The sequence below is a fragment of the Parasteatoda tepidariorum genome, chromosome 6, assembly GCF_043381705.1.
Source record: "Parasteatoda tepidariorum isolate YZ-2023 chromosome 6, CAS_Ptep_4.0, whole genome shotgun sequence".
NCBI lineage: Eukaryota > Metazoa > Arthropoda > Arachnida > Araneae > Theridiidae > Parasteatoda > Parasteatoda tepidariorum.
The window spans coordinates 26023004-26035981 of record NC_092209.1 but is presented as its reverse complement, the minus strand read 5'-3'; the positions used below and the strand labels follow the sequence as shown (position 1 = coordinate 26035981).

The 12978-nt window shown below is 29.6% G+C and overlaps 1 protein-coding gene across 6 annotated transcripts in view; it reads left to right on the top strand.

Moving 5' to 3' along the window:
- Positions 1-7699: 7699 nt before the first annotated feature.
- LOC107440424 (CCR4-NOT transcription complex subunit 6-like twin) overlaps positions 7700-12978 on the top strand; it is a 200373-nt gene continuing 195094 nt past the window's right edge. For 2 of the 6 annotated variants that reach the window (XM_071182120.1, XM_043049251.2), the window contains exons 1-2: positions 7700-7838; positions 12158-12301. In XM_071182120.1, the coding sequence (XP_071038221.1) occupies positions 7829-7838; positions 12158-12301 (154 nt within the window). In that variant the 5' untranslated portion in view covers positions 7700-7828. Of the gene's footprint in view, positions 7839-8023; positions 8421-12157; positions 12302-12978 lie in introns of those variants that run through there. The other 4 variants (XM_016053335.3, XM_071182121.1, XM_016053336.3 and 1 more) reach the window with 4 other exon arrangements.

Genomic DNA, 12978 nt, shown 5'->3' with positions numbered 1-12978 from the left:
TTATTATGCTTTCATATATTTATTGTAATTATTTATATGTAGTGGTGGTCAAACTCATTTATAATTATCATTATAATTCAAAAGGTTAATTGGAATAACCTGAGAATTGCTACCACTTTAAATATGAAAATAAAATCTTCCGGAAAATCCGGAAGAGTCAACAGGTATGCTGCAAGGAAATTTATCATGGCGAAAAAGAAATTATATATAAAAATTGCATCCGTTAACAATAATTGGTAGTTATGGATTTTTATTATTCCCGGAAAAAAACTAAAAAATGAAATTTATTTGTTACCACTTTTTACTCCGGTGCGCCACCAAGATGAGAAAATCTAGCGTGACCCACCGGTGGGTCACCCCTGCGTGAACGTATTAATTACTATTAAAATAGAAATTGGGTTCATGCGCACAATTGGTTCACTTTTTAAATAGTCTGCGCAGACTATTTTTTAAAAAAACATGTGAAGCTCTTTGATGTTGGAGATAATGGTTTGGCAGGGAATTGCACAGATATTGGCTCTATTCTGTGAGAATTAATTATTAATTAATTAAATTTTATTACTGAATTAATATTTGAAAAAACTGCGTTAACATCAAGTGTCGTCTACTACAAGTTTAAAATAATGTATTTGAACAAGATATATAAATTGGGAGAATATGATAAATTGAAAAACATAAATTTTTATCGTGTCTTATGCACCCCCTTATGAAATCCTCTTTCTCAATTAATTCAAGATATTGGTTGAATCTCATCTCGGTAGAAGAGATCACGTAAGGTTTAAACCAAAGCTTTTAAAACGATTTTTAAACCTTTAATTGTTTCCCGCATCGAGTCCTTAGATTTGACAACGTCCTTAGATTTGCCCTTAGATTTGACATTTAAAAGTTCATCAAGTGACTGATGAACTTTTTGACTGATTTTTTTTAAATTGAATATTTGCTTTCTCTTCAATACATTTCCCAGAATCGTGGTGGCTCAAGGGATAGAGCGTTCACCTTCAAACCAGTTCGAATCCCAGCGATGGCTAGTTGATAAGAATTTCGCCCTCGGCTCGGATCAACTACAGTGCTGACGTAAGCGATCCTCAATGGTAGACGGATTATGAGATTGAGTTCCCTTGCCACCAGGATAACCGTGTGAAGTTTTCGCTGTTTTCTTCTTCGTGTAACGCAAATGCGGGTTAGTTCCATCCAAAAGTTCTCCACTAAGGCAAAATTTCTCCCAATGCTTAACAGAGGAGTTCTTATATCTTTTGGATTGGGTTCAAAATAACGAGGCCATGGAGTTGAACATTAGTAGTCGTAAACCCAAAATTGGGTCCGTTGTTGAACAACGGTTTTATAAAATAAAATAAAAAATCAGTTTTCAATTTATGTTTAGCGTAAATCTTGTATTTTAAATAAAAATATTGATTCCCGCAAATTTCTTTGCTAGAAAAGTTATTCACATTTTCTGAAATCAAAATATATAATATGCTCTTCATTACATAATCTTCCATATTTCCGTCGATTTTTATTAATAATATTTAACCCGGGACGGACGAATCATAAATGTATTCGTGAGGAATCAGTTTCAGGATGGTAGAAGAGAAAAAAAATCGGTAGTTTAACCCTTTAATGGGCCCTTTATTTCTGGTAAAGGAAAATTAAAGTATTTTTGGAATTGAAATTGTTTTAAGAACAGTAGCTGATATAAAAAATAAAAAAAAACTCATTTAGTTTATAAAAATGCCATTTTTTTGGTGGTAAATATATTTAACATGACCTATTAGGAACTTACTGACTTTTATTTTTCTTTATTTATAAAATAAATTCCTCAAATGTTACAAACTTCTAAAGGAATTATGTATTTTATAACTTTGATACGTTTTTTAAAAGTGACAAATGGTTGCCAATTTTATTCAAACTCACTTCAAGAAAGTGGAAGTTATTGAAAAATGGAAACCAAAATTTAAAGTGGTAAAACGTGGTGGTAAGGATACTTACCACGGCCTTCAAAAGGGTTAAGTTTGGACATAGCTAATTTTCCAGATTTATTTTTGCTTTTACTTTAAATCTCAACACATCCAATCAATATGTGATAAAAGTGTAACTATACAATTTTTAATTCGAACTAATTAGTGGTGCATTAAATAAAGCAAACTATTATTACCCCGCCCACAAATAAACTGATAAAGGACTACTTTGGTTACCAGTTTTATCTCTTAACACTGATTGATACGGTTTCATGTTGGCACGTATTTGTGAAAGTCGGCGCGAAAGGGTTAAAATTGGTAAATACAAAAAATTCTTACATCTATTTGGTTAATATTTCACGTTTTGGAGAAAAAAAAGTATGAATTTATTTTACACGGTCACCGCTGACGCTACGTTTGCGCAACATTTTGCAATCTTGAAAAGAAACTTTTTTTTAAAAAAGTGGTGGAAAATTATCACTTAAGATTAAGTTTAGAATTTTTAACGTAACAATCTCTTAAGTTTTAACCCTTTCGCACTGACTGTCACAAATACGTGCCATCATAAAACCGTATCAGCCAGGGTGAAAAAATAAAACTGGTAATCAAAGTAATTCGTTAACAGTTTATTTGTGGGCTGAGTAATAATTGTTTGATTTATTTAATTCACCATTACTTTAGCTCAAAATAAATTATTTAGTTATACTTTGATCTAACATTGATTATATACAATAATTAAATAACAATAATTAAAGTAAAAGCAAAGTAAGTCTGTCAAATTAGAAACGACTAATTTAAGTTACCGTTTTTTATTTAATTACATCCTGATTCTGATTTTGTACGAATGCTTTTCTGAATCACCCGTCCCCAAGGGGGTAAACAATCGTGCAAAAGCACAATTTCAAATTAAAACATAAGTATTTATGGCGAACATTTATCTTTTGACGAGCACCAATGCTTTTCTTTTGCTGATATCAATTTAAAAAATGAAAACTTTACATCTGAAAAAAGTTAATACATATTAATAAGTAATAATAATTAGATTAGTGATTGATAGTTAATGATACATAATTTTATTTTAGCACATTATTCTTGCTTTTTAAGATCAATGTCTTTTCTTTGCTAAATAAGTTACTTACATCTGGATACCACTAGATTATAAATTTTTCTACTAGAGGAATGCTACAACAGGCGAGAAAAAGTGGGAGAAGCAAAATTTCATCTCTTTTATTATTCAATCGTAGTTACCACTATGATTTACATTTTAAATTATTCATATTTAAATGAAAATTTATGTTAGGATAAACCACAAATCACGTAATTCTAACTCAATTCAATGCTAAAATGTCAATTGTATTTGTATATATCTTGATTCTATTCATATCTATATCACAACTTATGACTGCATCAAATTTAAACTCCATATTCAATGCTAAAATTTCAATTGTACTTGTTTATATTTGAAATTAATTCACTTTTAAAACACAACTTATGATTGCATCAAATTTAATCCCATTCAATACTTCAATATCAATTGTGCTTTTTATATTNCGATTGTCAGTTAAAGCCTTCTAAAATATAACGTATTATTTAGCTTGCAATTGAAATTTTAATTCTATTTTACTACCACTGGGAAAAAACAAAATGGAACGGATCAAAAGTTGGCAGGTATGCAATTGCATTAGTCACCACACTTTTAGAATTTTTAGTTTCCCGTGGCAACCCGGTTAGTGGCGATTGCTAAGAAAAATAGTTTGTGTATCTACCATTTTTTCAAATTTTACAAAATATTAACTTTTTCCAATTCTGCCTCCGAACTTGATAGGTGGTGAACCAGAGCACCTGACAGCGGAGCGGGCATCTCACTCCTTCATTTGAGATTCACGTGAGTGGCTTTAACAAAAAAGATCTGAATTTAAATAGAATAATAAATATTAACTAGAATAAGATGAAATGGAAAACAAATTTGATGCTTATCAATTAAATTGGATCACACTTAGGTATACCCCTGAGGCAAGATTTTTCTCTGTTTATTTTTCGCATAAATTGGGTACATGATTCTCAAATTATATTTATAAATCAAAAATACTGGTTTACTGGAAGTAATTTGGGCTTCAAATGTTAATTTAAAGCATGATTTTAACAATCATATAAGTAGCTTGTAAATGTGAGAAAAAAAAATTTTTTGTTTAAAAAATCATTAATATGATTTGCCTTTATTAGGCACTTTTAATTGTTTAGCTCAGGGCAGGAATAAGAACCTTAGAGGCCCTAAGCACTTAAATTTTTGGATGCTCCTTAAATGTAATTAAGATCAATACAAATAAAAAAAATATTTTCTTAAATAAAATTAAAGTAAGTTTACAAAAATAAATAAATTTATCTAAAAACCAAATTTAACAATTTTTGCCGAGAATCTGGTGGAAATCAAAATTTTTCAATTAACTCTTTGAAAGTTTTTCAAGGCTAATCACGTATTCTTCGATTTTAGAACAAAAATAAAATAATTTCGACATTTCTGGTATTTCATTTTTTAAAAAAATTTCCTGACCTACAAGCTACTTTTTTCTCATTTTAATTCTGTAAAATATAACCTAATTTTTTATTCAAACTTTCCGGGTGTAATGTAATGTTTTCGAATATGCTTTTTAAGTTTTTGCTGAAAATATTTTCACTGTGGGGGACAAGTGAAAGAAATTAACGTGAAGAAATTGAACTTTAACCAATTTTTATGGAGAATACAAAAACGCATACTACGGAAAACAATATCAAACAAAAATGTCTTGTAGATAAAGGGTATAATGGAAAAGTCTTCTAGCAGAAAGAACTGGGAGTCTTTTCTACATAAAAAGGTGTAAATCAGGGTTCAGTAATACCAAATCTTTCTCAAAACGTCTTTGTGAATTTAGGAAAAGCATTGCTCCATTAGAGAAAGAGTTCTGGGAAGCAAATGTCATGCGTCGTTCTAAACCGTCTGAGAATTTATGGGAAAGAACTGCTCTAAATCTGACAGGTTAAGCAACAGAAGATCTTCAGCTGCTTAACCTGTCCTCGCTTAACCTGTCCTTCCTAGCTTGCTCTCGAGAGCTCATAATGAGGTTTTGGCTCATAATGAGTTAGTATGTTATTAGAATAAATTTTGTTTCTTTACATGTTCGAAAGCTTCCTGAGAGGTACGATCCTATTTCTAAGCAACGGTTCCTTTGCTTAAATCGTATAAAAGATAGACTAAAGTTGCTAAGTCTTTAGAAAACCTTGCGTAAAAATTCAAGAGACGCATGAACGACTGAACTTTTGCATAATTTGTGGTCCCTTAGCATTTATAAATCGTAAATGCTGCTATTTTCTTCGATGTCTTTGAAGTCCCTTATTAGAACTAATCTTAATTCCAAAAAGCTCAGTTTCTCCTTGAAAAAATTAACTTCTATCCTTTGTGATTTTTAAACTGTATTCTTGACATCTTTCAAAAAATGTTCGATGTCTTAAACATTGAGTTTCGTTATCGGGAGCTACTACACACATACAGAGAATACACTTTCGATGCATTTTTTGCTAAATGGCTAAAGCTGCATTAACTCTGTACATGAACCTTTTAGATCCTTTTCTTTTCTACATTTATGGTTAACAATTTATGGCTCAGGGTAACCCTCATTTTTAAATAAGCTTGGCTGAAATGAATATTCTGAAATAACTCTAGTCATCACTAACAAATAAAAAAAATCTTCAGTTTTTTTTATTTTTTTTTAATAGCTTTAAGTATTTTGACTTTTGTACCTACTATAGTTACAGAGTAATTAGCACATAATCTAATTGAACCGTTGTGTTTGAAAGTAGGGTTATCAATCAGATATGCTAGTTTTTCCGATTAATCCTTACCTTTGGAGTCTATCAATTTCTTGTTAACTCTCTCAAGACTTTAGATCAAATGGGAAAAGTCAAGCTCGACAAAAAACTGGATTTGCATTTTTCTTTAATTCAAGTTTGCATTCATATTTTTTGTTCCCCTCAAAATTCAACAGTAAAAGACTTTGGAATACTTTTAAATGTTTTTGCAGATTAATCTTAACATTAGTATTAACGGTATTTTCAATTGTTTTGATAGCTTTCCGGTCTAGTGGAATTTCACATAACCATTTTCTATAATATATAGTATCAAATTTTTTTTTTCGGATGTAAAACCATAAATCAGGTTGAACCTGTTTCACCGGTATAAACCTTATTTGATCTCTAATCACATTAGACGGTCTTTAAGGTAACTTTTCCTTAAGTATTACTGAATTTAATTCGTGTGATGATAAGGGACCGATATATGGGATTAATAGGTAGAGATAAAGGATTTTCATCTAAACATTTGGGTTCAGTATCAATTTTTTTAAAATGCTTGTTCAGTTTTTGCGGCAGAAAAGCATGCTTTTGTCAAATGTTCTACTTTATGACATTTAAGGGAATTTCGGACGGGAGGGGGTAGTCTAATAATAATGGAATACTTTAGTCGATCTATCGACAGATAAACTTATAGATTTTTTTCAATCGGCTTTTGTTTCTGATAATTATGTTTAAATTAGCAATGAGACCGATTTAAAAAAAATATTTTGCCTACCTACGAACGAATTTCTACTCACCTTTCTCTGTCAAATCTGCGTTAACAGACAAAAGTCGGCCTATTAATAGGTAAATCAACTTTTCTTTATCGGTCGGACTTTATCCCTAGTCATTTTTTTTCTTCTCAAATAGCAAACTGACCGACTGAAGGAAATCTTAAAAAAATTTAAAACTATATTGCCTTCAGAAAATTGTTTCTACCGTCTATTACTAAACGAACCGGTTACTGTAGCAAGCAATAAGAGAGCATTTAGCTAACTAAAAATAGTTAAGAACTATTTGCGCACTACGCTAACAAATGACCGACTGAATAATTTTTTTTCTTCCCTCGTCAGAAAAGAGTATTATAGATGATTTGAATGTAAAGGACATTGCCAAGAATAAGGCTGTTTTGAAGAAAAAGAGTGTAAAAATTCGTCTGTAAAAAAACATATTGAATAAAACTGTAAAATACAGCTCTTCTTTCTTCCCCACGCGTAACTTTAATTCCTCAAACTTTAATTCCTCATTGACTTTATATTCATTGAGAATACAAATTATTTTTAAAACCAAAAATATGATATTTGTCGCTTCCTGTTTATTTTATTAATGCATTATTTGTACGCAGAAATGCTCGAAGTTTTTGGATTTATAAAACACGTTTAATATATCGTTTAAATATATCGTTTCAAAATAGAATTTAAAAATAAATACTAAATAAATGCAAAGTATGAAATTAAAAAAAATTTAAAATCTCAAAATAAAAAATTTATTTTTAAATTGATCATTAGTTAAGTTTAAAACGAATTTGAGTAAGGCAATTTTACATTTCTACCTCCCAAAATCTTTCTTACACTACGGCCCTGATGACAGTAGTTACATGTTGCTGATCAAATTTAAATTTACAATCCTTTGAGGAATGATCAGTTCCCTAGATCCTTTACACTGATAACAAAGTTATTTTCAAGTCTATCCTCATGTGCATATGCTCAAGCATATGCAATTTTCAATCTTCCATGTAAAGGATCATTGCCACTGTGTGCTAATTGTTTGCATGCGAATTAGATCGGCCTTTAAAGGGCACATGGGGTATCGTAACGTAGGAGGTTCCGTAAGTGCTAAACAAAGCGCAGGTGCGTTTTTAAGACAGCAGCACCCAATCTTCAAATTAAGTTCCCCATCAGTGAACTTTTTCAGACTTCACAAAGCCGCTGAAAACCGAAACTCCTGTTGAAGAAAAGTTGCAAAATCCAATATGATCAGACGATTAGCCTTCATCACGGAAAATCAAAATGGAACAAAGTAATCAAATTTGCATTTATCTTTTTTCCCAGTTTAAGTAGTTGCCGGTAACTGGAAACTAAATTTGATTAAAAAATAAGAAAACATGCATTTTCATAATTTTCATGTCTTTTGCGAGTTTTGTTAAGTTTGTATTGTTTTGTTTATTTTATTTTACTACAAGTTGTCATTTTTTTTCTCTTACAAGATTCGGCTTAGTTGCTGATTCATAATTTTGGCAGCATACATTTTGACAATCTGGCAACCTATTTGATGTCAGTACTAGAAAACAACCGGGATATTTGGCAGACAACATTGCTGTGTTTTATATGTTTTTAATATAATTAAGAGCATTTCTTTTATTTGATAGTTATCAGATTTTGGGGTTTAGATGAAGGTAGGTTAAACTGACAAACTTTTTCCCTTCAGTTTTCCCCAGATAACATTTTATGATGCCCGCAAGCATGCTCTTGCTAAACTTTTGCCTACCAGCTATACTCATTTCTTATTTGAATTGTTAAAGTTTTTACTTATTGACACTGACACTAATTACTGAAAAGCTATTACCCAATAGTTAATATTATAGAATTTTCAGTTTTGATAGTATGTTTTATTTACAATTCATGTTATTATTAATTTCAAAAGCAACATCTAGGTGGCTTGATTTTACAATCAATTTTCACAGATTTTGTTATAAAATTTACATTGTACGAATTTTAGTTTATTTAACACCACTTAAAATTGTTTTTAATGTATTTTATTCTTTTTTTCTCGCTTGCATTTCGTAAGGTGTACAAATTGACTAGCTTATATTTTAAACACTTATTCAATCACCTTGATTCGGTAGTATTTAACTTCGACTTAAAAACTTCGATTTTTTTAAGTGTAATTTGATAAACTTTGAGATTTACTATTGCTGGCTTACATTTGTAAGTAGTTAGGTATTCAATAACTTTTATTATCTAAATTCCCGTTTTTAATGTGATTGTAGTAAAAGCGAGAGAAGTTTAATGTGTCCTTTGAATATTTTAACGTACATCGTTTTGACATTTTTATTCTCCAAATATTTTTGAATCTTACAAAGTTTTTATCATTTATAATGGAACTTTCTAGAACATCAATATTGATACTTTTATGTATTTACTGAAAATATTTATAGGTATTTGGATGATTTTTTATTGTTTATTATAATGTATATCTAAAGTATTGCTTGCCTTCTATATTTTTTGCTCACATAAATAAGTGTTTTACTTTCATATTACTTCTAAAACTGCCTGATTTTGGACAAACATAAAACCCTCAAAGATCAATATGTCCCTTGAAAGAAATTTGTCTTACCAAAGTAAATGAATTTTAATTTATGAATATTGTTGAAAATGCAAAACATATGGGTTATTAGAGATTAAACATTTTAAAATTTTTTTTATTTCTGTAATGATAATATTACAATATCGTGTAACATTGTATAAAATTAATCTTTTGCAAGAACGTATCTATCAGCTTCACAAAACTATCATTAAATATCAGTTTCACTGGGGCTCAATTTATGAGGGCGATGAAGTTTAATTACAAAGTCACAATAGTTTTCTAAATGCACTAAAAAATTTTTTGTTTTTTTTTCTTTTAGTGTGTCCATCCAAAAATGTAAATGTCCATCCAAAAATGTAAAATGTCCATCCAAAAAGATTAATTATTTTGATCTCTATCTTTTTAACTCTAAAGATTTAAAATCTAAATAATTGATGAAAGTATTTTCTTTCTGTCTCTGAAAAATTGAGGACATAGGTGCCTACCTTCGATAGCTAATGGGGACATGTCCCTTTCTAAATTTGATAAATCTCCAGTTTCCCCATTTTCATAAATAATAAAAACATATATAACATTTTTATTCACACTGCAATGTCTTTGCTTAATCAGATAAATTTCTTGTAGATTTAGAGTCAGAAATATTTTTTAAAATCTTATTTTTAGAAGACAAAATTAACGTTGTAAAAAAGAATCATAAAAAAACTGATTAAAAAAGGACTGTTCAAGATCGCAATGCAAATTTATCTCACAAAATGGTGCAATTCTGCACTCTAAAAATTATATTAATTCAACACCCTCTTCCCTTCAGGCTATCAAGTTCGAATTTAATGTCATTAGACATTTATTCAAATGTAACTAGATAATTTTTTAAACTGTATTTTTAATACAAGTTTATTACTTTGAAGTATACAGAAAGAAATTTTTGAAATTTTATGTCTTTTTTAATTATACTAAGAGACTTTGGCTCTTGTTCGTTCTGCTCACCAACCCCCATAATTGCATCTTATTCATCATTGTTTTATTTTTCCCCCATTAAACTACAATATTTTTCACGAAAAAATATTTTATTCTCAAAATATACAATTGTATCTCTATGCACATATTTTTTATCAATGAGTTAAACATAACAAAATAGATGACTGCTTAGTATTTGAAAAATAATCATTCAAACTTTGAAAAGAAAAAAGTTTCACCTAAATAATATAGATTGTGTGATTTAATACGAAGAAGTAAGTGAGAAGTAATTCTACTCATTGGTAAGACTTATAAAATTTCTATTAGAGTACGGCTCACTTACATTTATTTTTAAAATTTCGCTGTAAATGTTAAGATTTACATCTGACAATACATATTCTTTCTTTTTTTACCTTTTGATTGAAATTTACTAGAGTGTGAGCGTATGATGAAATAAAGATCTCCCAAGGAAAAATTTAATTTTCTGTAACAATGGATAAATGGTATAAACTTTCTGCAAAAAAAAGCTTAAAGAAATCGCGAAAATGTAGTTAACCTTGCAATAACTTGAAAATAAATTTGAATTTCAAAACAAAATGGACATTAAAGTTCACAAATAAAAATTACTCTTTTAGACTTTAAAATTTAACTCCGTAGTTGCATTTCAACAGGCTACCAATTGACCAAACGTTGTATTTTTTCTATGAATTTGACAGTTAATGCTTCCCAAACTGGAGAAAACAAGCAAAACTAGAGGAAAATTGTATTGTAATATTTGAGAGGAAGATTTTGCCCTGTAAATTTGGTTGTGTAAATGAAAACAATAACTGAAGAAGGAGATTTAACTTTGAACTGTACAAATCACTAAGCAACCTGATATTATTAAATACATAAAAATAAATAGAATGAATTGGATTGCCCATGTGATTCGAATGAACTCTTATTGCACAGTGCACCATTGTGCTTTCTGGCCCCTCTTCACACCTGTGTATAATGAACTTTAAATACAGTTTTATAGCTATTATTAGAGTTTGTGAAACATGTAAATTTGTATTTTATTATAAAATATATTATACAAATCATTTATAATATATGCATAATATAATTTATTTTTATTAATATAGCCCCAACCTTGATGTGAGTGCTGAATTATTTTATTCGATGTACTTTTCAAAATTACATAAATTGCTCCATAATTATACAAGAATTGCTTGTTGTACAATGTATAAAAAAAGAGAACATCATAAGTTTAAGTCAGTTAAATGGATTTTCACATGCTAGGTCTTAATTTTAATGATTTGTGGGTCTAACTATAAATCTGTTAATTATTTAGTGCAGATGGTTATATTAAAATACAAAATAAAGCTCAAATATTTTTTTTTTTTTGAACAAGCATTCCTTTTACTTCTAGAGATTTGAATTTTTGATTCTCAAAATATAGGCGATGGCAGTAATTGGGAAAATAGTCACAATAGTTTATGCAACTAAGTGGTGGAGAGTTAGAGCCACTTTTAATTTTTAGGCACTTTGCCTTATCTCTAAGCAAAAAAATTTCATGTTTTTTTTATAATTTAATTTTTAGTGGTATATGTTTTAAAAGACTAAATCCAAAATTTAAACTGTTGAATATTTCTTAAGAATTAAGACTTCTTGAACTGTCGAAATATGCATGAAATGAAATTAACATCTAGAGCCTCTGACTTTCAATTATTTTTCTCCATTAACTATTATTTCCATATTTTATAGATTCTGGTTCCCCCTCCCTCACATTTTGAGGGTCCAAAATTCAAATCCATAAAAATATTTTTATTTAGATGTCAAGTATGTTCACGAGTATTTTTTGTGTCCTTTCGTAACATAAAATATCATCGTCGCTAATCAATTAGCATATTCTCGATTCGGCCCTTGAATCATTGAGATTAAGTCGTAATACAAGCTAAACCTAATCATTCGTTCACTTTTTGCCCTTAGTTACCTCAAAGTCAAAAAGATAATTATTCATCCTGAAATTCATATGTAGCAAAGCTTCAATGCCTATATTTATTCTTGTAACAATTGCATTTTTTTGTCATTTTCAGCTGTCCTTATGTCAAAGCGATTACCAAGGAAAAGAGAGAGAAACACTTATGTACTGCCTAATCCTCATCGGAAAGATTCTTTTATGTCACCGGAGGAGACGGCCTCAAGACCCAAATCAGAGTGTACAGAATTGGAGATAACAGGTTCATTTTATATAATTGTCTCTGGATTATCCAGTTTCTTTTATTTCAGTGGAAAGTCCCATATCCGGAATTGCTGAGACTTCTGCAAGTCTAGAAAGTAGATTTTTCTGCAATTCCACTGTGAAATTGTTTTTTGGTAGTTATTAAGACTGATTTTCAAAATTTCAATATTTTAATACAATACTATTTCATACAGCAAATTGCACATTTTGCACTAAATTATTGATAATCCACCTCAAATCGCATGTGGATTTACGCTCACGCTTTTGCTAATTATTGCTATGAATTTTCGTAGTCTTTGAATGCTACATCATCTTATTGGAGGAAATTTCGAATCAAGCATTTAAGGAATTACTTTTTGGTGTGCTCGATTTGTGACGATTTAATTGTCGACTGGTTTTCTCGATTCCATTTTTAACAGTTTTGGATTTCCACATAGTTTTTAAAATTTCGATTTTATTTTTTATTTAATATTATTACGATCCACAAACTCCGAATATAGCTTTCAAATAATCACTTTATGACCTGCTTTAGTCATGACAATTTCATCTCAATTTCTGCAATTTTTTAAAAATGTGAAATTATTTTGCTCTCTAAAATCTAGTGCATCACTCTTGGTGGTAATAATCTTTCTATGCGAGATGTGAGGAAGAAATAAGCAGTTCTTTTTTTTGCAC